The sequence below is a fragment of the Moschus berezovskii genome, chromosome 7 (assembly GCF_049115385.1).
Source record: "Moschus berezovskii isolate FMDL1 chromosome 7, NW_MosBer_1.0, whole genome shotgun sequence".
Taxonomy (NCBI): domain Eukaryota; kingdom Metazoa; phylum Chordata; class Mammalia; order Artiodactyla; family Moschidae; genus Moschus; species Moschus berezovskii.
The window spans coordinates 31,432,611-31,457,376 of NC_142466.1; the positions used below are offsets into that span (position 1 = coordinate 31,432,611).

Below are 24,766 nucleotides of genomic sequence, written 5' to 3' on the forward strand. Positions count from 1 at the left end.
AAAACAGTGGAAACAGTGTCAGACTTTGTTTTTTTGGGCTCCAAAATCACTGCAGATGCTGACTGCAGTCATGAAATTAAAAGACGCTTGCTCCTTGGAAGGAAAGTTATGACCAATCTTGGTAGTATATTAAAAAGCAGAGACATTACTTTGCCAACAAAGGTCCGTCTAGTCAAGGCTATGGTTTTTCCCGTGGTCATGTATGGATGTGAGAGTTGGACTGTGAAGAAAGCTGATCGCCGAAGAATCGATGCTTTTGAACTGTGGTGTTGGAGAAGACTCTTGAGAGTCCCTTATACTGCAAGGAGATCCAACCAGTCCATTCTAGAGGAGATCAATCCTGGATGTTCATTGGAGGGACTGATGCTAAAGCTGAAACTGCAATACTTTGGCCACCTCATGCGACGAGTTGACTCACTGGAAAAGACTCTGATGCTGGGAAAGGTTGGGGGAGGGAGGAGAAGGGGACGACGGAGAATGAGATGGCTGGATGGCATCACCGACTCTGTGGACATGAGTTTGAGTGAACTCCGGGAGTTGGTGATGGACAGGGAGGCCTGGCGTGCTGTGATTCATGGGGTCGCGGAGAGTCGGACACAACTGAGCGACTGAACTGAACTGAACTCCACCTTAGTCACCAACTTCTATACATAGTTTCATACTCCCTAGACTTTTCTTGGTAGCACTATAAACAGCTTTGCCTCCCAAATCTCTACTTTACAAATTACTCTCTGTTACTCCTGTCCATCTGATATGCTTAAGTTCTTCCTACCAAGCCTTTTGTGAGGGATAATCTGCAACCCATTCACCCTTTTACATCCTACATACTCCCTCCTATCTTCACGTCTTTATCTAACATTGATTCCATGTCCATTTTAATTATTTTCTTGTCAACACTCTCAGTTTTTATGCCCTTTCGTCTTTTTGGTCAAACTCATCCAGTATAACCTAGCTCTGGAGCAATACGTGGTCTGCTCCCTCTGGATCTGCACCAGGGTGGCTGAGCGCAGGTCGCGGGGGTTGGGGCAGAGTCCCGTACCTAGGCGAATTAAAGCCACTTAGCTTTGGAGAAGGAAATGGCAACCCACTCCAGTGTTCTTGCCTGGAGAATCCCAGGGACGGGGGAGCCTGATGGGCTGCCATCTATGGGGTCACACAGAGTCAGACACGACTTAAGTAACTTAGCAGCAGCAGCAGCAGCAGCTTACACCTTTGCCCCTGACCAGCAGCACACTACACTTCCGGAGCCTGAGCTTCCCTTTCCTTACGTTGTCACACTTACTTTCAACGTTTAAAGTTCTCTCCCTCATCCCTGAACGGTAACAAATTGCAGAGAAAATGAAAATCATTAAGTGAGAAATACATTATCTCACTATAACATCTACGACTCTTTCTGCTTTCATTTATTCCTTACCATGTTTTACAGTGAGTATGACCCTCCTCCTAGCTAAGGCCAAGCCCACTATGAGCCTGGGATACAGTGTTCTCTGCAAAATTCTACTAGCTAGTTACCAATATACTCAAGTCTCTCTCATTTTAAAGATCTTTCCTCAAACATTTTTCCAAAGAGGACATTCAGAGGGCCAATAAGAACATCAAAAGATGCTCAATATCATTAGAGAAATGCAAATCAAAACCACAATGAGACATCATCTCACACCTTTCAGAATGGCTATCATCAAAAAGGACAAAAATAACAAATGTTAGCGAGGAGGTGGAGAAAAGCAAACCCTCATACACTGTTGGTGGAACTGTAAACTGATGGCACCACTGTGGAAAACAGTATGGAGGTTCCTCAGAAAACTAAAAATAGAATTAAAATATGATCCAGCAATTCCACACTCCAGGATATATATCCAGAAAAAACAAAAACACTAATTTACAAAGATATATGCACCCCAATATTCATAGCTGCACTATTTATAATAGTCAAAACAAGGAACTAACCTAACTAGTCAACAGATGGATGGATGAAGAAGTTGTGATACACACACACACATACATGCATGTATACACATAATGGACTATTACTCATTCATAAAGAAGAATGAAATTCTGCCATTTCCAACAACATAGATGAGTTTAATGCTTAGTGAAACAAGTCAAACACAGAAAAATACACTATATTATCACTTATATATGGAATCTAAAAAAGAAAACAAATGAGTAAATATAATAAAAAAAGAACAGATTCACAGATATAGATAACAAACTAGTGGCTACCAGTGGGGAGAGGGAAGCAGGGAGGGGTTAGATAGGGGTAGGGGATTAAGAAGTACAAACTATCATGCATAAGATAAATAAGACACACATGCATAAGATAAAAAGATACACAGCACAGGAAATACAGTCAGTATTTTTAATAACTATAAATGGAGGGCGTGTGTGCGTCTGTGTGCGCTAAGTTGATTCAACTGTGTCCAACTCTGTGCTACTCTACAGTGTGTCACCAGCCACGCTCCTCTGTCCACGGGATTCTCTAAGCAAAAAGCTGGAGTGGGTTGCTATCCCCTCCTCCAGGGAATTGTCCCAACCCAGGGACTGAACCTGCATCTCTTACATCTCCTGCACTAGCAGGTGGGTTCTTGACCACTAGCGCCACCTGGAAAGCCCCCATAAATGGAATATAGCCTGCAAATATTGTAAATTACTATGCTGTGTTGTACACCTGTAACATATAAATGCTGTACATCAATTATACTTCAATAAAATAAATAAAATGAAAAACTTTTCCTTAACCAATAATTAGATCCTTCCCCTTTCTGCCATTTTTCTTCTCAATAAAGGGCACTTAAATAAACAAGAAACCATCCACTTGGTTGTTAGACATGAAGCTCCAAGTTGTTCTCGACAGCTCCCTCTTACACCCCATATTCAACTGCAAAGCTCTATTCAATTTACATCCTATCTCTGCAGAGAAGTCAAAGAGATTTTTTTTGTTTGTTTTACAAATGCAAACCTGATCCTATTACCTACTTAAATATCCCTCACTGACTTGCCATTACTCTTGGAATAAACACTGAAATCCTTCATTGTTCCTAAAAGAGCCAACATGATCTGGCTTTCACCCACCATTTTAAGCATGGTTTTTAAGGTCAGTTTTTCCTCCAGCCTTTATCTTATGCTACAGGGCATTCCATATGCTATTGTCCTTACTAGATCACCTTGAAATATTACTTAGTTGAGAAAGGCTCCAATAAAACAGAAATCAATTATTCTTCCCAAGCAGTAACAAGAAGTCTTTTCTTCTAATGGATCTAGGCAATGATCAGCAAAGGCTACTAATATAATTAAATGAAAGCCTGATGGGGAAATTATAATGAATGAATGAGTCTGATAACACCTGAACACATGGATCAATCTTAGGAGTACTAAAAATGGTTCAGTTCAGTTCAGTCACTCAGTCGTGTCCGACTCTTTGCGACCCCATGAATCACAGCACGCCAGGCCTCCCTGTCCATCACCAACTCCCAGAGTTCACCCAAACACATGTGCAGCAAGGCGGTGATGCCAGCGAGGCAGTGATGCCATCCAGCCGTCTCATCCTCTGTTGTCCCCTTCTCCTGCCCCCAATCCCTCCCAGTATCAAGGTCTTTTCCAATGAGTCAACTCTTCACATGAGGTGGCCAAAGTATTGGAGTTTCAGCCTCAGCATTAGTCCTTCCAATGAACACCCAGGACTGGTCTCCTTTAGGATAGACTGGTTGGATCTCCTTGCAGTCCAAGGGACTCTCAAGAGTCTTCTCCAGCACCACAGTTCAAAAGCATCAATTCTTCGGTGCTGAGCTTTCTTTATACTTCAACTCTCACATCCATACATGACTACTGGAAAAACCATAACTTTGACTAGACAGACCTTTGCTGGTAAAGTAATGTCTCTGCTTTTTAATATGCTGTCTAGGTTGATCATAAAAATTATATCCATTCTTTAAAGTCATGCTCTTCCTTCCTTGACGTCTTGCAAAGTACTCATCTTTAAGAATGTTTCCTTTTTCTGAATGTTTATGCCCTCTCACTGAATGATTATGTAAAATCCTTTTCTTGAGTATTTGTTCTATTTCTTAAAACATGTTAAATTATTTTCCATTGGGTATCCCAAGGAGCTAGATTTTATACTCCTCTATATCCCTAAATAATAACTAATTGGACTTGCTGCTGCTGCTAAGTCACTTCAGTCGTGTCCGACTCTGTGCGACCCTATAGACGTTAGCCCAACAGGCTCCCCCTTCCCTGGGATTCTCTAGGCAAGAACACAGGAGTGGGTTGCCATTTCCTTCTCCAATGCATGAAAGTGAAAAGTCAAAGTGAAGTCGCTCAGTCGTGTCCGACTCTTAGCGACCCCATGGACTGCAGCCCACCAGGCTCCTCCGTCCATGGGATTTTCCAGGCAAGAGCACTGGAGTGGGTTGCCATTGCCTTCTCCGAATTGGACTTAGTAAGTGGTAACTAAATATTTGAGAAATAAGTCGTCCTAAACCAGAAATAAGAAAAGATAAAAGGATTATTGGGAAAATACAGATTAAAAAAAATAATAACTGCAGGGTATAGATATATAAAATAATTATCATTATGACTACTGATGTATCTGTAAGTTTCCCACTATATATATAAGAACTGCTGAATACCAACACAAATCTTTGTATTTTCCTAAAACTACAAATACTAAAGAGAATGAGTATGGTATTTTCCTTTGGAACAATGCTGTACTTTTCAAAAAATTTTAAAAACTGATGGCTTTATTCCAAAAACTATGTTAGAGAATACTGTAAAGCCAAGAATGTATAAGGTCAAAAATTATACAAAGCTGAGAAAACACCTAAAAGCAAACGACCATCTTCATTCTACTGAGATAATTGATCACAGAATACTATAAACATAAGGAACATCTTTGACATTTCATAAACACCTCCAATGTCAAATTTCTCAGGAAAACAATAAGGTATGAAATATAAAAGAAATTCTATTCATTGAACTAGATTACAAATACACAGAAGATAATCATATTTTAATATAAGTTTCTAAGAACTTATACAGTAAATATTTCTTGGCAGTACTACCAAATAGAAAATTTTTTCATTTCAATAAAAAGTATTTATATTTTCAGTGCTTCTCACCCTGTCGGTCAAACAATGAATCAGCAGCTGTAGCTTTATTTGAAGGAGCCTCTGTGATTGGTCTGAGATATGTTCTGTAGCCCTTTAAAATTGATGCCATAAAGCGCAAAAATGCCTCTTGAATTTCCATCTCAAGTTGTGTCATCTTCTTTTGCCAAGAGAAATCTGCTTCAATTGGAGTCATCTCAATTGCTGAACCTTCTTGAGTTTTTCGATGAACTGACAAATGAAGAAAGAGAAACAAATGTTATTAAAACATAGTTATACAATAACTCAACAACTAAGGGAATTGTCAAAATAAAGCCCATGACGTCTTGAAAGTTCTCTCCTCGTTAATGTGAAGACATCACCGGTAGAGGCTAACAGGGAGGCACAGAAAACATGCTCAAACACCACGAGCCACAACAGTAATTTCTTACTACTGGACTCTGTTCTGTAATGAGACTCCCATCAAGCACAGCCAAACTACGTTTAAATGTAACAAGAATTTTTTTACATACATTCTTTCATTAAAAATATTCCTTCTTATAGTTAGGGAGTTTGGAATCGACATGTACACACTGCTATATTTAAAATGGATAACGAACAAGGACCTATTGTATAGCACAGGGAAATCTGCTCAAAGTTATGTGGCAGCCTGGATGGGAGGAGAATTTGGGAGAGAATGATACAGGTATATATATGGCTGAGTCCCTCTGCTGTTCACCTGAAACTGTCACAAGGTTGTTAATCATCTATACTTCAATATAAAATAAAAAGTTAAAAAAATACTTCCTTCTTTTTTCCTCACATTTACCTGAGAATAACTGGGGATACAATTTCTTCAAGGTGCTAATCAGATTTTTGCATGGCTTTTTGGGAAGCTGCTTCCAGTTCATGTTCTTCTTTTCATCTGATCTATTAAATAACAACACAATTGATAAAGTCTGTTATAATCTGTCTTTACTTAAACAAAATTCTTATATCAAACTAAAAAAGAAGATGGAAAGGTTATTTATAGTGACGTTACAATTTAAGAATCTGCATTCTTAAATGATCACTTAAATTCTTAAGTGATTTCCAAGAAATTCTCTTTTCATTTCAATCAACCTCAGCCAAATCTGGTCATCTCATTCTAACCCTCCAACACAGACGTTCATTAACTGGAGTCATGAATACAACACAAGTTTTGTTTCAAAGTTACATTTTAGAATTATAACATTTTAAGTGTTAAACTTAACTGACTTGAGACTTAAAAGTACCTATTAGAAGCAAATCTCGACAAATAAGAGTCAGTAACATACAGTCTGTACGTTACAAATAGTAACAAACTGTACAAAGATGAAAGCACTATGTGCCAACCATGAGCTGGAGCTAATGCTATATATCAAGCCAATACCACTTATGAACATCAATGCTAGAATCTTAAATTCTTAGGTATACATTTTCAGGGATATTTTTGAGTATATTAACCATATACTCAAAGAAATATGCATAATAATGATCAGAGAGGCTTTGCCATACTTTAAAATTTAACTGCAATCTAAATAGTCATTAACACGGGTAAATATTGAAAACAAAGTAGAGCTACATGTATCAACATAAGTGAACCTCATAGAAAATGCTAAGTAAAACAGCAAGTCAGAAAACTATACAAACGTGAAAACTTTTAAAGCATGCAAAACAAAATATCATTTATACTAGTATAAATATAATGTGTATTGGTAGAATCTGGACTCTTAATGGAAGATTCATGAAGATTATTTACATTATTCTCTATAATTCTTTGGTACCTAGAACATTTCATAATTGTATAATTAAACATTCAAAACTATTTTAGAAATAGTGTTTTGATCTTTAGAAATTACATAGAAGGTATTTAAGCCAAGGCAAAATTGATAATCTCTGTATTATTTTATTCAGTATAGCAAATAAAATGGGGTAAATCTTTGAGTTACAACTTCAAAATAATTTCCAAAGTACCACAATATATGCAACCTTAAAATAACTTTTTCAGAGATAGTTACTAAAAAATAACAAAATGTGTACTATAAGAAATATTTAGTGCCTGCCAAGTAGTTCATCGTTTCTAGGAGATAAGTAAATCTAAATGTCCACAGTAGAGATCGATCAAGTAGGTGGACCAAGAGGATACGGAGCTCACTTCCTCCCATCAACACATCAGAAAATACATTGACACATGGAACAATTCTCATGAAAAACTGAAAACTATCAGGTGAACTACTGTACCACCAAGGCAATAAGACAGATACACACGGAAGGAAAGAAAAGTGATTTGAGTTGGGACCTGTGTCCATGGAGGGGCTCAGAGGAAAAAGATTATAAGGTGGACACCCACCCAGGGGAGGGAGCATTGAGAGCCAAATGCAGGGCACCGCAGTCCAGGAATCCTATGCAGGGGAGACAAGCCTATTTGGAGAACTGCTGGGACTAACAAGAGGTAAAAGAAAAACAAATTTTTCAAAATGGAAACAGTTTAAGAGCTCTCAAGAATAACATTAAATGTACCAGTATTCACCTTATAGGGAGGGGTACCCTATAGAAAACAGAAAAAGGGGTCAAAAATGTATTTAAGGAGATTATAGCTAAAAACTCCCCAAACCTGAGAAAAGAAACATATCCAGGTAAAGGAAGCACAGAGGATCCCAAATAAGATGAACCCAAACAGACCCAAACCAAGAGATACCATACTTAAAATGGCAGAAGTTAAAGGTAAACAGCAAATTCTAAAGGCAGCAAAAGAAAAACAGACACGTTGAACAGACCAATCACTAGTACCAAAACTCAATTTGCAATTTAAACAATTCCAGAAAACAAAGTCCAGGACCAGGCAGTTCCTCGGGGAAATTCTACCAAACTTTTCTAACAGTACTGCAAATTATTAAAGAGGATGAAACACTCCCAAATTCATCACAAGGCCACCAATACCCTGTTATCAAATCCAGACAAATGCAGCACAAAAAAGACAATTACAGGCCAATATCTTTGAATATAGATGCAAAAATTTTCATCAAACTATTAGCAAATCAAATCCAACAATATATAAAAAGGATCATACACCCCAATCAAGTTGGACTTACTCTAGCAACACAAGGATGGTTAAATATAAAAAAAATCAATCAATGTGACATACCACATTAACAAAAGGAAAGAGGAAAACCACATGATCATCTCAACGGACACTGTAAAAGCAACTGACAAAATTCAACCACCATCATAAAAACTCTCAATAAAGTGGCTACAGAGGGAACAAATCTCAACATAATAAAGGCCATATATGACAATTCACAGGTAACATCATATTCACTGGTGAAAAGCTGACATCCTTCCTGTTAAACTAAGCATCCAAATTGGAAGAGAAGAGGTCAAACTGTTACTCTTTATAGATGACATGATATATATATATCATGTATATATATCATCTATATATTTTTTATATAAAAAACCCTAGAAGTACAACACATGTACGTATATATACATGTATATATATGATATATATATATCATCTATATGTATTTTTTATATAGAAAACCCTATAAGTACAACACAGATGAACTTACGTATAAAACAGAAAGAGATTCACAGACACAGAGAACAGACTGGCGGTTGACAAAGGGGAACGGGGGAGGGAGACAGATGGACTGGGAGTTTGGGGATGGAAGATGCAAACTATTACATTCAGAATGGATAAACAAACCCTAATGTACAGCACAGGGAACTGTATTCAATATCCTCTGATATACCATAGTGGAAAAGAATATTAAAAAAGAATGTATGTATGTGTATCACTGAGTCACTATACTGTACAGCAGAAACTGGCACAACATTGGTAAATCAACTACACTTCAATTAAAAAAAATTTTTGAAGAAAATGCTAGTCTCCACACAAAAACTATTAGAACTAATAAATGAATTCATCAAGCTTGCAGGATACAAGATTAATAGAAATCTGTTGCTTCTATACAGCAATAATGAGTTATGAGAAAGTTTTTTTTAACAAATCCCATTTAAAGCTGTATCAAAAAGAATAAAATATCCAGAAATAAACTTAACCAAGAATGTGAAAGACCTACAGTCTAAAAAGTCATGGAAGGAAAGTGGAGATGATACAAAGAAATCGAAAGATATCCCTTGCTCTTCTTGAACTGGAAGAATTAATATCACTAAAATGGTCATATTATTCAAAGTAATCTACAAATTTAATACAACCCCCATCAAAATAGTCATGACATTTTTCACAGAAATAGAACAAGTAATCCTAAAATTCCTGAACAACCGCAAAAGACCTCAAATTACCAAAGCAATCCTGAGGAGAAAGAACAAAGCTGAAAGCATCACATCCCCGATTTCCACTGTACTACAAAGCTACAGTGATCAAAACAGCAACAGCAAAAACAAAACAAAACACAGCAACAGCACATTTTATGTCTGGCAAAACACCAGACACATAGATCAACTGAACTACACAGAAAGCCCAGAAATACACCCATGCACCTACAATCAGTCTATGATAAAGGAGGCAAGATTTACAATGAAGAAAAGACAGTTTTTTCAACAATTGGTGCTGGGAAAACTGGAGAGCTACAGGTAAAACAAATGAGATTAGAACATTGCCTCACACCAAATATCCAAACAAATTCAAAATGGATTAAAGACCTAAATATATGACCTGAAACCATAAAACTCTAAAAGACAAAGAGAACAAAGGCAAGACACCCTTTGACATAAGTCATAGCAATATTTTTTGGATCACTCCCCTAAGGTAAAATAAATAAAGGCAAAAATAAATGAGAATTAATTAAACTTAAAAGCTTTTACAGCAAAGGAAATCATCAACAAATCAAAATGATAACCTATGGATAGAAGAAAATACCTGCAAATGACGTGACCAACAAGAAATTAACACCCAAAACATCTCATACAACTCAGTATCAAAAAAGCAAACAATACAACTCATTATCAGCTCATAAAACTTATTATCAAAAAAGCAAACAATTCAATAAAAAAAATGGGCAGAAAGAACTCAAGAGACATTTTTCCAAAGACATACAGATGGCTAACAGGCACATGAAAAGATGCTCAATATCATTAATTACTACAGAAATTCAAGTCAAAACAATTTTGAGATGTCACCTCACATCTGTCAGAATGGCTATCATCAAAAAGAAAGACAAATAACAAATGTTGGCGATGATGTGGAGAAAAGAGAACGCTCATACACTGCTGGTGGAAATGTAAATTGGTAGTGGCACTATGGAAAAAAGTATGGAGGTTCCTCAAAAAACTAAAAATAGAATTACCATATGACCCAGTAATTCCACTCCTGGGTATATGTCCAAAAAAAAAGAAACCACTAATTTGAAAAGATATATGCACCCCATTATTCAAAGCAGCACTATTTACAACTGCCAAAACACGGAAGCAACCCGCGTCCATCAACAGATAAATGAATAAAAATTATTAACAGACTGGTTCTAAATAGGGTAAGGAGTATGTCAAGGCTGTATATTGTCACCATCTTATTTAACTTATATGCAGAGTACATCATGAGAAAAGATGGACTGGATGAAGCACAAGCTGGAATCAAGAATATTTGCCAGGAGAAATATCAATAACCTCAGATATGCAGATGACACCACCCTTATGGCAGAAAGTGAAGAGGAACTAAAAAGCCTCTTGATGAAAGTGAAAGAGGACAGTGACAAAGTTGGCTTAAAACTCAACATTCAGAAAACTAAGATCATGGCATCTGGTCCCATCACTTCATGGTAAATAAATGGGGAAACAATGGAAACAGTAATAGACTTTATTTTGGGGTCTCCAAAATCACTGCAGATGGTGACTGCAGCCATGAAATTAAAGACGCTTGCTCCTTGGAAGAAAAGCTGTAACTAACCTACACAGCATATTAAAAAGCAGAGACACTACTTTACCAACAAAGGTTCATCTAGTCAAAGCTATGGTTTTTCCAGTAGTCATGTATGGATGTGAGAGTCGGACTATCAAGAATGCTGAGCGCTGAAGAATTGATGCTTTTGAACTATGGTGTTGGAGAAGACTCTCGAGAGTCCTTTGGGACTGACAAGGAGATCCAAACCAGTCCATCCTAATGGAAATCAGTCCTGAATATTCATTGGAAAGACTGATGCTGAAGCTGAAGCTCCAATAGTTTGGCTGCCTGATGCAAAGAACTGACTCACTGGAAAAGACCCTGATGCTGGGAAAGATTGAAGACAGGAGGAGAAGGGGACGACAGAAAATGAGACAGCTGGCGAGCATCATGGACTCAAAGGACAATGAGTTTAAGCAAGCTCCAGGAGTTGGTGATGGACAGGAAAGCCTGGCATGCTGCAGTTATGGGGTCACAGAGTCGGACACAACTAAGTGACTGAACTGAACGGATTAAAAAAAGAGTGAAATTCTGCCATTTGCAGCATCATGGATGGTCTAGAGAATATTATGCCTAGTAAAATGAGTCAGACAAAGATAAACACTATGTGATATCATTTATATGTAGAATCTAAAACACAAAACAAAAAAATGAACACAGCAAAACACACTCACATTTATAGAAAACAAATTAATGGTTACCAGTAGAGAGAAGAAAGGGGAGAGGGGCAAGACAAGGATACAGGATTAAAAGACACAAACTACTATATACAAAATAAATAAGCAATAAGGATATACTGTATAGCAGGGGTCCTCAACCTCTGGGCCACAGACAGGTACTTTAGTGGCAGTATTAGATTAAAATAAAGTGTACAATAAATGCAATGTTGCTCAAATCATCCCCAAACCATTCCACCCACCCCCAGTCCACGGAAAAATTATCTTCCAAGAAACTGGTCCCTGGTGCCACCAAGGTTGGGGACCACTGCTGCACAGCACAAGGAATTACAGCCATTAGCTTTTAGTAACTTTTATTGGAATATAAGCTATAAAAATACTCTATCACTATGCTGTACACCTGAAAATAGTATAATATTATAAATCAACTATATCTCAATTCTTAAAAAGTATTGAAAGATCAAATAAACAAACATAGTATGGAGCTACAACAATACCACAATTACAGTTTTCAAAATACAATGATAGATTCATTTCAAAATTATTTTTTAAGGTACATCAAATGTTTTCTTCCTTCCTTAAGCTATTCTTCGGGTTCAACGCAAGCCTGTTTTCCCCAACCAATTCTACTGCTGTAACCACGGAAGTCTCATCCCAAACTCTTCCTCTGTTCATTTTCTACCAATATCAAACAGAAAAGAATAAAAGCAATCCAGCATCTGGAATCTGACTCTGACACTAGGGAACTTTCACTATGTACTGCTCTTTCCCACTTCGTCGTTGTTGGGGGGTTGGGTGTGGAGGGAGCGCCTAAACATCCATCTAGAACTGGACGGGTGAAGCTGCTTTTACGTGTGGTACCCTACTCTCTGAACCTCAGTTACACCACTGCCATACATATTTATCACCTCCGTAAACACAAATCATGTGATTGATTTTTAGTTTCGATTTCTCTACAATCCCTGTAAAATTCAAATCTTGAACTAAAGGAAACAGCATAATATTACCCTATATTGTGACTAAGGTCACTATGTTGTGACTTACACATGGATTCTGAATTAAACCTAGTGTCAGACTTTATTTTTTTGGGCTCCAAAATCACTGCGGATGCTGAATGCAGCCATGAAGGAAAGTTATGACCAACCTAGATAGCATATTAAAAAGCAGAGATATTACTTTGCCACCCAAGGCCCGTCTAGTCAAGGCTATGGTTTTTCCAGTGGTCATGTATGGATGTGAGAGTTGGACTATGAAGAAAGTTGAGCACCGAAGAATTGATGCTTTCGAACTGTGGTGTTGGAGAAGACTCTTGAGAGTTCCTTGTACTGCCAGGAGATCCAACCAGTCCATTCTGAAGGAGATCAATCCTGGGTGTTCATTGGAAGGACTGATGCTAAAGCTGAAACTCCAATACTTTGGCCAACTCATGCCAAGAGTTGACTCACTGGAAAAGACTCTGATGCTGGGAAGGATTGGGGGCAGTAGGAGAAGGGGACGACACAGAATGAGATGGCTGGATGGCCTCACCGACTCGATGGACATGAGTTTGAGTGAACTCCGGGAGTTGGTGATGGACAGGGAGGCCTGGTGTGCTGTGATTCATGGGGTCGCAGAGAGTCGGACACGACTGAGCGACTGAACCAACTAGCTGAACTGACTGACTGACCATATCGCCTGAGCTCTGAAAGCAGGGTTCACCCTTTTTCTTTTTAAGAATCCATATTATCTTCTGATAAACATAAACATCTCCTGCCTACTGTCAACATTATCTAATATAAACTATCATAATACTGAACACACTCTTTTTCAAACCACATAACATTCCAGGATTCTGATACCTGTCCTGATTGAGAATCACTGAATTGAAGATGAAGACTTATTAACAACTTTTAAAAGCAGCAATTTGTATATGCTTTCAAAGAGCTACAATTACATGTGGATAAAAATATAAAGGCAGATAATATAAAAAGAATCAACTTACAGATATAACATGTTTGTATCCAAGTCAATGCAAACAACATCTTGTGGTGGGTCATGAAGATCAAAATACCTTGAGTCAACTCCAACTATAAATGGTAAAGGTGCACTGAGCACTGCCGCCAGTAAGAGAGGACAAAGGGGAATATATGGGCATTGCCACTGAAACGGAAAGATCATCTGGGAAAAGAGTTTTAAACAATTAACCAACTTTTAAATTTGCAATGAGAATTACATAATTAACTAATATGATTGAAAGGGACTGTTAAAAAGCAGTTAAAGTCTAGTTTCTTTCACTTTAAACTTCATTCCAAAATATAAATGACTATAAAACATTACAGGTTAATCCTATCAACCAATGTGATTAAAACCTTTAGGCATGACAATGATCATAAGCACAATTAAAATGCTAACAGCTCTTTGATTGTTAATTCTAATGTCTATAGAAAATCCACATTCCTATTTTATGGGGAAAGTGAGAGAAGGGAAAAAATTGATGGAAATTTTATAAAACAAATTCATGATTTTTAACTGATGCATTTCATCCATCTATTAAATTTCAAGATAACCTCTAATTAAAATTCAACTAAGAACACCAAGATCTAAACAAAAAATTTAAATGATTATCTTGGGAATAGTAACAGTCAACTAAAAATTTCAACAAAAAATTTTCCTAACTGCCCAAATAAACATAAAATGATCCAGTTAAACTAATATTAAAATTTTAATCACTGATGACAAAATCTTTCCTCTGTTATAAAAATCTTTGTTATCTTTCAAGGTCTAGTTTAACTGTCACCTTACCCATCATTACTCACTCCAAATAATTACCTATAGTATTTACTACCTCTGCCAGCTATTCCAGATGGTTATATAGAATTGGAATTCTGTCTTCAATCATTTACTTGCTTTCTGGCAACTGAGCACTTAACATGTACCAAAAACTGTTCTACATGATGGGGCTATAACAATGTATAAAACAAAGATCCATGCCCTCATGAAGTTTATGGTATAGCATAAGAGTCAGCAAACATTTTCTGTAAAATATACAGAATATTTTATGGCTTGCAAACCATAATGCGTCTGTCACAAATAACTGCTTTCATGTACGAAAGCAGAGGAAATATATAAATAAATGGCCTACGTTCCAGTAAAACGTATTTACAAAAAACAAGCGGTAGCCAGGATTTGACTCAAACATATGGTCTAGCAGGAAGAAAGAAAACAAAAAGAAGACATAATAAATAGACTATATGCCATGTGAGAGGGTGCTAAGTCCTATGAGGAAAGAAAAAAAAAAGTAAAGCCAAGTAAAAGGTACTAGAGTTTAGAACAGTAGAGAGGAAAGAGGGAAAGTAGGCTATATTATTAAACAGGCCAAACTGGGTAGGCCTCATTAAGAAAGAGACACTGGACTGAAACTTGAAGGTGGTAAGAGATTTAGTCAAGGGGATATCTATGAGAAGAGCACTTTGAAGAACAGGAACAGCCAGGGCAAAGACCTTATGGTGTGAGGACTGCCTAATATGCTCCAGGGTAGCACAGGCCAGTGCAGCTGGAGCAGAGTGAGCGAAAGGGAGAGAAGCTGAAAATGAGATCAGAGAGCAGAGGGACAGAAATGCTTGCAAAGGACCTTGCAAGGACTCCAGATTTCCTCCAGTGAAAACTATCTTCCATTCAACAAAAGGTAAGTTACACCTCCAACTATGTAAGAAATCTCAGAATAAAACTACTGAACAACAGAATACAACATCCTTATCTTCATCTTTGACTTTTGCAGCACAATCAAAAATACAGTCAATTTCACAAAAATACTCACTGGTTCCACCAATTCTTGCTATAGGGCTCCATTAACTCTTCAATATTCTTTGATATTAAACTCATTCTCCTTTTGCATAATTTATCCTGTCACCATTCTTTTCAATTTTCTTCTCTTTAAATGATAAGTTGCCTTACTATCAAATCCTCATTTATCAATAGTCTTGCAAGCAACATCAGTTACATAAATTTGAAGCAGTCTTGCATTTTAATAAGATTTCCAAGTTCACATTGCAAGAGACTAAACTACAAAGATTCAGACAGAGGGCAGTAGATAATCCCTAAAGTTTTATAGGAAGGAATATTTGAGTGGGAACTTTCTAGAACTAGTCAGTTCATTAACAAATATTTTCATGCTATAACTACTTTTGCTTTCACATGCAACTGGGGAGGTTTGGAATAATTAGTATATAACTAGGATCTTTGTCCCCCATGAACCATCTCAAATGGTTATTAGTGTTTTCAGTCCTAGCTGTATTTCTTTGACCAGATTAAGATCTTGGAGACATACCCCATTTGTCGATTCAACAAGTATTTACTGAGTGTTTACTCCATGCTATTTAACTGTAATAAGTGCTGAGGACATAGGAGTGAAACAGAGACCTAGATCCTTCCCTCCACGATATTAAAATGGGGAAGGGAAGAGAGGAGAGTCAACTATTTAAAATTAAATAATGGAAGATAGAGAAATGGAACATCCAAAATTCAACACTATGGACCTACAAAGCCCTAATGATCAGACCTCTAACTGCAATGGGATGCCATCAAGAGGTTTTAAAACAGGAGAGGACTTAAATTTTTATTTATGCTTCTCACAATAGCAAAGCATTTGTACATTATTCAATTTTATAATCATCTAGATTTTCCTGTACGTTACTGGCCCACAATGATTAAAGGTTCAAATTGGGAGAAATTAGTCATGCCCACAATTTTAGGGCAGCTGAAACTGACTAGAACTTCTCATTTAATACAGTAAGCTTCATTCACAAGTTCTATTTTTATGTAATCATATAGCTTCTCTGAAGAACTCCAAGATATGAAAAATTAGAAACAAATTTTTTCTCAATACAAATTACTTTTTTTATTTATATTATCTCTTTGCCACTCTATTACATTTATGTTAAACATTTAGTGGCAATTTCAAAGTTGTTTTCATTGAAGGAAATTTCCCTTCAGAGTAAAAATTCTCTCAAGAATTCTGTACCAAAAAGAAAATTCTATACTTACAGCTACAACAGCTTCAGCTACTCCAGTCAACACAGCTGGCCTCAGAGAATGCAGCAAAATCTTACTCTCAAGTAAAACAAAGAGCAGCAGTGTTGCACAATTCTCAGGACCCAGATTCATTAACAAGGTGCTAAAGTTAGCGCCACTAGAAAAGGAGAGAAAATATTATGAACTATTTCACCAAAAGGTATTAAGATTTGCTTATTAAAGTATTTTCTGAATATTAATAAATTGAGAATATAACATTAACCTCAAGTCCTGATTTAGTCATCACTGAAAACTAGCAAAGTTAATGAGATGGTGTAACAGAATGATTCAAACTCATCCTTCAGAAACAAAGAGGCATTTATCAGGAAAGATCTTCCTAAAGAACAGCCGTTTGAGCCGAGTGCAAAAGAAAGAAGGTAGGGGTTGGTGGGGAGACAACATGTGAAAAGTTCCTGAGGCAAGAAAAACCACCTGCCATGTTCAAGGAATTGAAATATTGTGACTATAGCATAGGAAAGGAAGGGGTGAATACAGAAAGAGATTATGCCCCAAATAAAAATATTTGCATTTTCCAACAAGACGCACCGCAGTGTGAATAAAAAACTGAAAAACTAGAGCAAAAGGGTGCCAATTAAAAGGTTCATAATAAAGCTGAAACTCCAATACTTTGGCCACCTCATGCGACGAGTTGACTCACTGGAAAAAGACTTTGATACTGGGGGGGATTGGGGGCGGGAAGAGAAGAGGACGACAGAGAATGAGATGGTTGGATGGCATCACTGACTCGATGGACATGAGTTTGAGTGAACTCCGGGAGTTGGTGATGGAAAGGGAGGCCTGGCATGCTGTGATTCAAGGGGTCGCGGAGAGTCGGACACGACTGAGCGACTGAACTGAACTGAGTGAAATAGTTCAGATAAAAGACCATGCAAAGCCTGGACTAGCAATGCAGATGAAGAGAAGCTAATAGACTCAAGACATTTTAGGAGGTAAAGTCAGTTCACCTGAAATATTTAGTAATAAACTGGATATGGGGAGGGGAGATGAGAGGAAGAGGGAGATACTCCCTACACCCGATCTTTCAACTCTCTTTAAGTGTTTCATTTTTAAAATAGTGAATGACCCCCACCATCCAACCAGCTATCAGACTTAGAAACATTAAGAGTATTTTCAGTTTGTAAAAATAGCACAGCTCTATTATACTAACTCTTAAAATATTTTAAAGCATTCTGATTCAAGTGTATAAATGTATTATTTTATATACCATTAATTACCTTAGTGGTAAAGGTGTAGAAACTGGTTGTGATAATATTAATGCATCGTGGACTGATAGCTTAAATAAAGAAAAAAAAAAGATAAATTAACGAAGCCAGTTTTGAAACCTAAATATTTACATCAAGGGTAAAATGAAAAACTTAAACTAAACATATGCAGACTGATACAGTTTTGGAACCATGTACTAAAATATAAAACAACAGCTGTATTTACTTGGAAGTATATAATTCTTTATAATTAAATGATCAAATCAAATGAATTTTGATTCGGTTAGTCAATTAAAACACACCTGTTTAAAAAAAGTAACTGCTCTTTAAAAGCCTTTTATATATTTACTCTATATTTGGCAACTACTTAATATGTATTAATACTTGCTGAACTAAAATACATTCAAGATTAACAATACCTGACTATCCTATATAAGGTTGGTAACTATCTTAGAAAAAATGTTTAAATAGCTTTCCTCTACAGATCAGAGCTATTCAAAGTGCCAGTCTACAAACTGTTATCGGTCTAGGAAGAAATAGTATACATAAAGTGATTTAGAAACTTTTATGGCAATTTGACATTGCTCTCATATCCAATTACATCATCAGTGAACTCATGTCTTTGGACAGGGTATAGACTTGTTCATGTCTATACTGACTGTTTATGTCACAAGCTATTTGCTTATATAGGTCTGCCATTGACTAGAAATAAAAAAGAAACTGGTCCTTTAACAAAGACAGTTTAAAGAGCACTATAACAGACAACTTTACTTATGCCCTCCAACCATAACTGATTTCACATTTAATATTAAGTCACTCTGAAATTAGAAACTTGCCCTCAACATAATTCTGGGTTTTATGTTATTAAAATCAGCTACATAAATTTAGGCCACAAATGGACCAATGATGATGTCATGAACAAGTATTATAATTATTACAATTCTGTATATCCTAAATGCAAAAAAAATAGTACAAAAGAGTATTTGCTAAAGATACAAAATATAAGAATTCAAGGATTTAATGGATGCATCTTGCTCCACCTTAAACCCAAAGGGCCATAGAGTCCACACTGCAATGACTGGAATGAACATATGCAGCACCCCCCTCAAACATATTCTTTTTTGATTACCTGTACCAGGATTCTTGGTCTTTGAGGTGAAGGAAAAGGGATGTTTTGCATAAAATGTGAAATGTGCCTAGAAAAAAAAATTGAAATAAAGACAATTACTTTTCTAAAATACTTCATGGATTTTAACAGATCTTAAATATAATTTATCATCCCAGATTTGACAAAGCCACTTACCTAAAACTTAATAAACAAAAGTCAATGTGCCATTAGAAGTCAGAAAAGATGTGACTTTAAAAAGACAGTGACTCCACATCTATTTTTCTAGCTCACAAAACATTTCCCTGACAAAGAGAATTACAAATTGAAGGGAAAACATGTAGAGGTCAATCAACACTAAAACCAAAACTTTATTTTAGTATCAATCAAAGAAACTGAAAATGAAGTCACTCAATCCTGACTCTTTTTGACCCCACGGACCGTAGCCTACCAGGCTCCTCCATCCATGGGATTTTCAAGGCAAGAGTACTGGAGTGGGTTGCCATTTCCTTCTCCAGGGGATCTTCCCAACCCAGGGATTAAACCTGGGTCTCCCGCATTGTAGGCAGATGTTTTTACCGTCTGAGCCACCAGGGAAGTCTCAATTACCTCACCCTTAATTTCTACATCAGTTTAGAGATGTTTTAATTTGAAATGGTCATTTGGATTGGTTGGGGTGTGTCTGCATCAGCAGCTAATTTTCTCTTGGTTATTCGAGAATAAGCAGGAAGAACACACACAGTGCAACGTGTATGTTTCTTCTGTAGCTGAATTCTCAAAAGAATTCCACATTTTTATGTGATCATTCTCACCACCACTCCTCAGTTTTAAATTCAAAGTCGGGGATTCTGTGAAGAAGCAAGCAAGTAAAAAGTAGGATGATTGTGATTCGCCTTCCCTTTCAACCTTTTATGCTTAAAGTTAGGTAAACAATGAAATGTACATATACACATCCAATTTTTCCATCAGACACCCTTCAAATCATTATACATACTTCTCAATGGGAAGAGGATGTGGTCCAGACACAGAAAGTTTGTAGATAAACATGAGAAATTTTCTAAAAGCTTCAAAAAAAGGCCAGTGCGAGAGTAAACAAATGCATTTGTTCGAATTGATGGATTTAGAGACCATTTTTCTCTCCACAGGTGTCAACAGGCCCAGCTGCACGAGCTGTTTTTCTGTTAGAAGTTCTCGAGAGTAAGGCTCATAAAACTGGATTGCAGCTCCATATACCTACAGAGTAAAAGAATTTCATGATAAAATTTGAGTGTTTTTTAAAACTTAATTTCTCTCTTTCTGTATTCCAAAAGAAATATTTACTTAGAGTACATATGACAGATTAAAAAAAAAGAATCTCAAGCACTGCTGATGGGAATATAAAATGATTGCAGCTATGGTGGAAAACAGCTGGCAGCCCCTCCAAAAGTTAAATAATTACCATATGATTCACCTATGTATATATCCAAAACAATCGAAAGCAGGGACTAAAACAAATATTTGTACACTGATGTTCACAGCAGCATTATTCACAATAACCAAAAAAATGGCAACAACCCAAACGTCCACCAACAAATGAACAGATATACAAAATGCAGTACAGTCGTCCTTCAGTATTCAAGGGTGGTTGATTCCAGAACCCCCAGCGGATACCAAGATCCATGAATGATCAAGTTCCTTATATAAAATGTATGAGTAGTACAATCAGCCCTCCAGATCCATAGGTTTGGCATCTATAGATACAGTGGGCTGACTGTATATACATTCATGAAAAGAAGGGAAGTGAAAAGCAAAGGGGAAAAGGAAAGATATACCCATTTGAATACAGTCATATACTCATATGTAATATTCATCCCTAACAAGGAATCAAATTCTGAAAAATATTGCAACATAGACAAACCTTGACAACATTATGCTAAGTGAAACAAGCCAGACACAGGAAGACAAATATTATATGATTCCATTTATATACGCTACCTAGAACAGACAAACTGGTAGAGACAGATAGTAGAAAAGAGGGACATACGGTAGGATTAGAAGAAGCTTCTGTTTCAAGTGATGAAAAAGTTCTGAAAATGGATAAGTGATACTTTTATAAGTCTTGTAACTGAAAATAGATAAATGACACTTTTATAAATCTTCTAACACTATATACATGTGTGTGTGTACGTATTATACATGTGTATATATGTCATATTTATGTCTGTGTGAATTATATCATATTTACCCTTTAATTTACAAACAACACTCTCGGATACAGTTATTTCAAAGTCATCTCAAGGGTTTTTAACAAGCAATATGTCAAAAGCATCTCAAAGAGGCTCTGTTGTTCTCTACTAGTCAAGGTATATTTGGTAACTCAAGTGTTTAAAGATCTTTAAAAATTCATTTATATTTACTGCTTTCAAAGTGAGAAACTATAAATGATTATTAAGCTAGAGTTAGCTTACTTGTAAGCAATCCAGTCAATACAGGATTGGCCTTCATTCACTGAGTATTTTACTATGTTCCAGACACTGCTAGACACTTAACCTTAGCTGTCATCTTACAGTGGTTGAAAACATGAAGGCTGCTCATGGACACAGATGCATTTTTGTTTGCTACACAAAAGTCAGCCTCTGTCAGTTACACTTTTCATTAAAATTGAGTATTCTATCAAATATCCTATGAAAGGTTTCAATTTTTAAATTTCCACTAGATCTGTAGTTTTATTTACTTTTTATTTCCTAATTTTTTTGCCATTTCTTTTTTACTTTAAATGATTATTTTTTGTCATTATTACTGTTTACACATGTTTGGAGTTTTTGGAACTTACAAATATACATGTGCTTTGGAGAATATACACATTCATATCTCCTGGGATATGCTCAGGTGTATAACTATTGGGCCACAGAGTTACCGCTTATCCTGTTGACAACACAGAAGTTCTTTAAACATTCTGAATATAAGACCCTTGTGGAACACATACTGTATCACATTACTTTCTCTTTTTCCACCCTTTTTTTCCTTTTCCACCTTCTTAATAGTACCTTTGAACGAACAGGTGTCCTTAACTTCAATAAGGTCCTATTATTCATGTTTTCTTTCATGGCTAGTGCTATGTCTTTCCTTTCTGGATGTTTTTTATCTTTGGTATTCCATGGTTTTACTATAACATGAAAATAAGTGGTTCTATATACGTTTTTTTTTTTTTTTAAACTCTTTTTTATTTATTTGGCTGCATCAGGCCTTAGTTGTGGCATGTGGGTTCTTTGTGTGCTGCAGACTCTAGCTGCAGCATGTGGGCCCAGTAGTTGTGGTGTGCCAGCTTGGTTGCTCTGCAGCATGTGGGATATTAGTTCCCCCACCAGGGATCGAACTTGCATCCCCTGCATTTCAAGGTGGTTTCTTAACCACTGGACCACCAGGGAAGTCCCCTATATATGTATTTTTTTTTCTCCTAAGATACAGAATACATCTTTAACTTGAAAACTCAAATTTTCATCAACCCTGGAAAACTCTCAATCAACCATTAGCTCTTAAAAATGCTGCCTCTCCTCTTTCTAATCTCTCCTTCTGGATTATTAAGTATCTATTGGTCTTTTTGATTCTATTCTCTACATTTTTAAACTCCTTTTATGTTTTCCTGTGCCACATTCGAAGTAACTTATTTTCCACTTCATTAATTCTTCCTTCATGCAAGACTTACCTGTTGTTTAAGCCACTGATTAAATTTTTAGTTTTAAGGATATTTTGCATTTCTAGACACTTCTTTTTCCAACCTGTCTATTCATTTTTCAAAATATCCTGTTCTTTCTTTGATGTGTTAAGCTTCTCTCTTAGCTATTGAATGTTTCAACTATATATTCAATTTATAATATCTTTGATATTATCATTCTATCATTTCAATATCTTAAAGGTATAATCCAGATCTGTGTCTTATTGATTCATCCTTTGGTACCTATGTCTTCTATCTTCTACTAGAATCTCATCTTGAGTCCTGGGTTTTGGCTGTATCTCTCCACAGACTTTATATTTGCTCTTAAGAACACTCGAGTGGTATCAGTATCCTGATTTCAATTTTCATGTCAACTTCTCACTTTGGGCATTATAGTACAAAATTTAAATAAAAAATGTATTGCATCTGAATAGGATCCTAACATTCAAATAAGACATCTCATATTAAACAGTCTGTGGATTAAAACCATGGGCAAAATTGGTTTAATAAAAGGAAAACATACCTTTTCAGCAGAAGAACCTGTGAGCACAAAAGTTGAGAAAACTGGAAGTGGGTATTTGCTTTGGGGATCCCAACATTCAATCGTAGCTCCCATCGGAAGGCAGAAGAGAGGGACACATTCTGAGAGTGGAAATGACTCATAGTCCTCTTCTGGATACCTAAAAATTAAACCTTTTGGAGAAAGAAGGTAATGATAATTTATCTATCCACTGATTCCTTATTTATTCTTTTTATTTTTCATTCTTTGGCTGGACTGCACAGCTTGTGGGATCTTAGTTCCCAGATCAAGGAATGAACCCAGGCCCACAGCAGTGCAAGGGCAGAGTCCTAACCACTGGACGACCAGGCAACTCGAAAATTTTTAAGTTACTTTTAAGTAGTTATTAATATGTAAAACATACTAATAGGATATTTTAATAGCAAATTTTATATGTGAGATATTTATGTGTGAAATTTCAAGATCAACTTTTCTCTTGCCATAACAGAAATGAGAATAACAAATTTAACATTTATTTTTACTCAAGGACTTAGAGTTCACTATAACACTGCTGCTGCTGCTGCTGAGTCACTTCAGTCGTGTCCGACTCTGTGTGACCCCATAGACGGAAGCCCACCAGGCTCCCCCGTCCCTGGGATTCTCCCGGCAAGAACACTGGAGTGGGCTGCCATTTCCTTCTCCAATGTGTGAAAGTGAAAAGTGAAAGTGAAATCGCTCAGTCGTGTCCGACCCTTAGCGACCCCATGGACTGCAGCCTATAACACTAAAATGTATTAAATACACTAGTTAAAACTCTATTTAACAGAACCATTAATTTATTTTTCCTGCATACTGCCAACAATGCAAGAAACATTCAGGGAAATTTACCAACTATTTCAGTTAGCCTCCTATTAAAAAAAAAAGAATAAACTCAGGGAAGGGACAGTATTGCCAAAGCAGCAGAAATTATCTTAGCCCCTAAACTTATTTTGAGAGAGCAGCAGTGTAAAATGAATGCAAGATGAAAAGTAAATGAGATAGAAACTCTTGTGACTAAGTACAAAGTATGAGAGACCAAGAAAGCAGGAGGAGGCAGCACTCTGAGAAGCCTAACAAAGCCTTCTCAAAATAAAACAGCTACATGGCACCTCTAATATCTCTAATACACAGACACTTCTAGGTTAAACATTTGAAAATCAGAAGCTGAATTTTTAAGTCCAAATTCAGTCTACAAAACTCTTTATTCTAATATGTATGTCTTATATCAGATGCCTGAACAGTTTCACAAAACTTGTTTTTATAAGTTAATTGTAAGTTTAAGTGACACTTATGCCTCACAAAAAATTTTCTTTAGGAAATCACATATAATCAACACACTACAGTAATATTAACAGTATTACATTTTAAAGTGATACTGAAATTTATAACTGTCAGTTGCTGCCTTTATTTTCATATTATAAATTAAATGGTTTGATTCATTAATATGAATGTCTTTATGAGGACAGTTAAGATTTC

The 24,766-nt window shown here is 36.4% G+C and overlaps 1 protein-coding gene across 3 annotated transcripts in view; it reads right to left on the reverse strand.

The window, feature by feature from the left end:
* DENND4C (DENN domain containing 4C) overlaps positions 1–24,766 on the reverse strand; it is a 123,629-nt gene that overhangs the window by 58,917 nt on the left and 39,946 nt on the right. For all 3 annotated transcript variants that reach the window (XM_055428160.2, XM_055428158.2, XM_055428159.2), the window contains 8 exons: positions 23,276–23,445; positions 20,053–20,291; positions 19,083–19,149; positions 17,966–18,024; positions 16,704–16,848; positions 13,663–13,838; positions 5,911–6,011; positions 5,115–5,333 (listed from right to left, as the gene is read on the reverse strand). In XM_055428160.2, the coding sequence (XP_055284135.2) occupies positions 5,115–5,333; positions 5,911–6,011; positions 13,663–13,838; positions 16,704–16,848; positions 17,966–18,024; positions 19,083–19,149; positions 20,053–20,291; positions 23,276–23,445 (1,176 nt within the window). The remainder of the gene's footprint in view (positions 1–5,114; positions 5,334–5,910; positions 6,012–13,662; positions 13,839–16,703; positions 16,849–17,965; positions 18,025–19,082; positions 19,150–20,052; positions 20,292–23,275; positions 23,446–24,766) is intronic.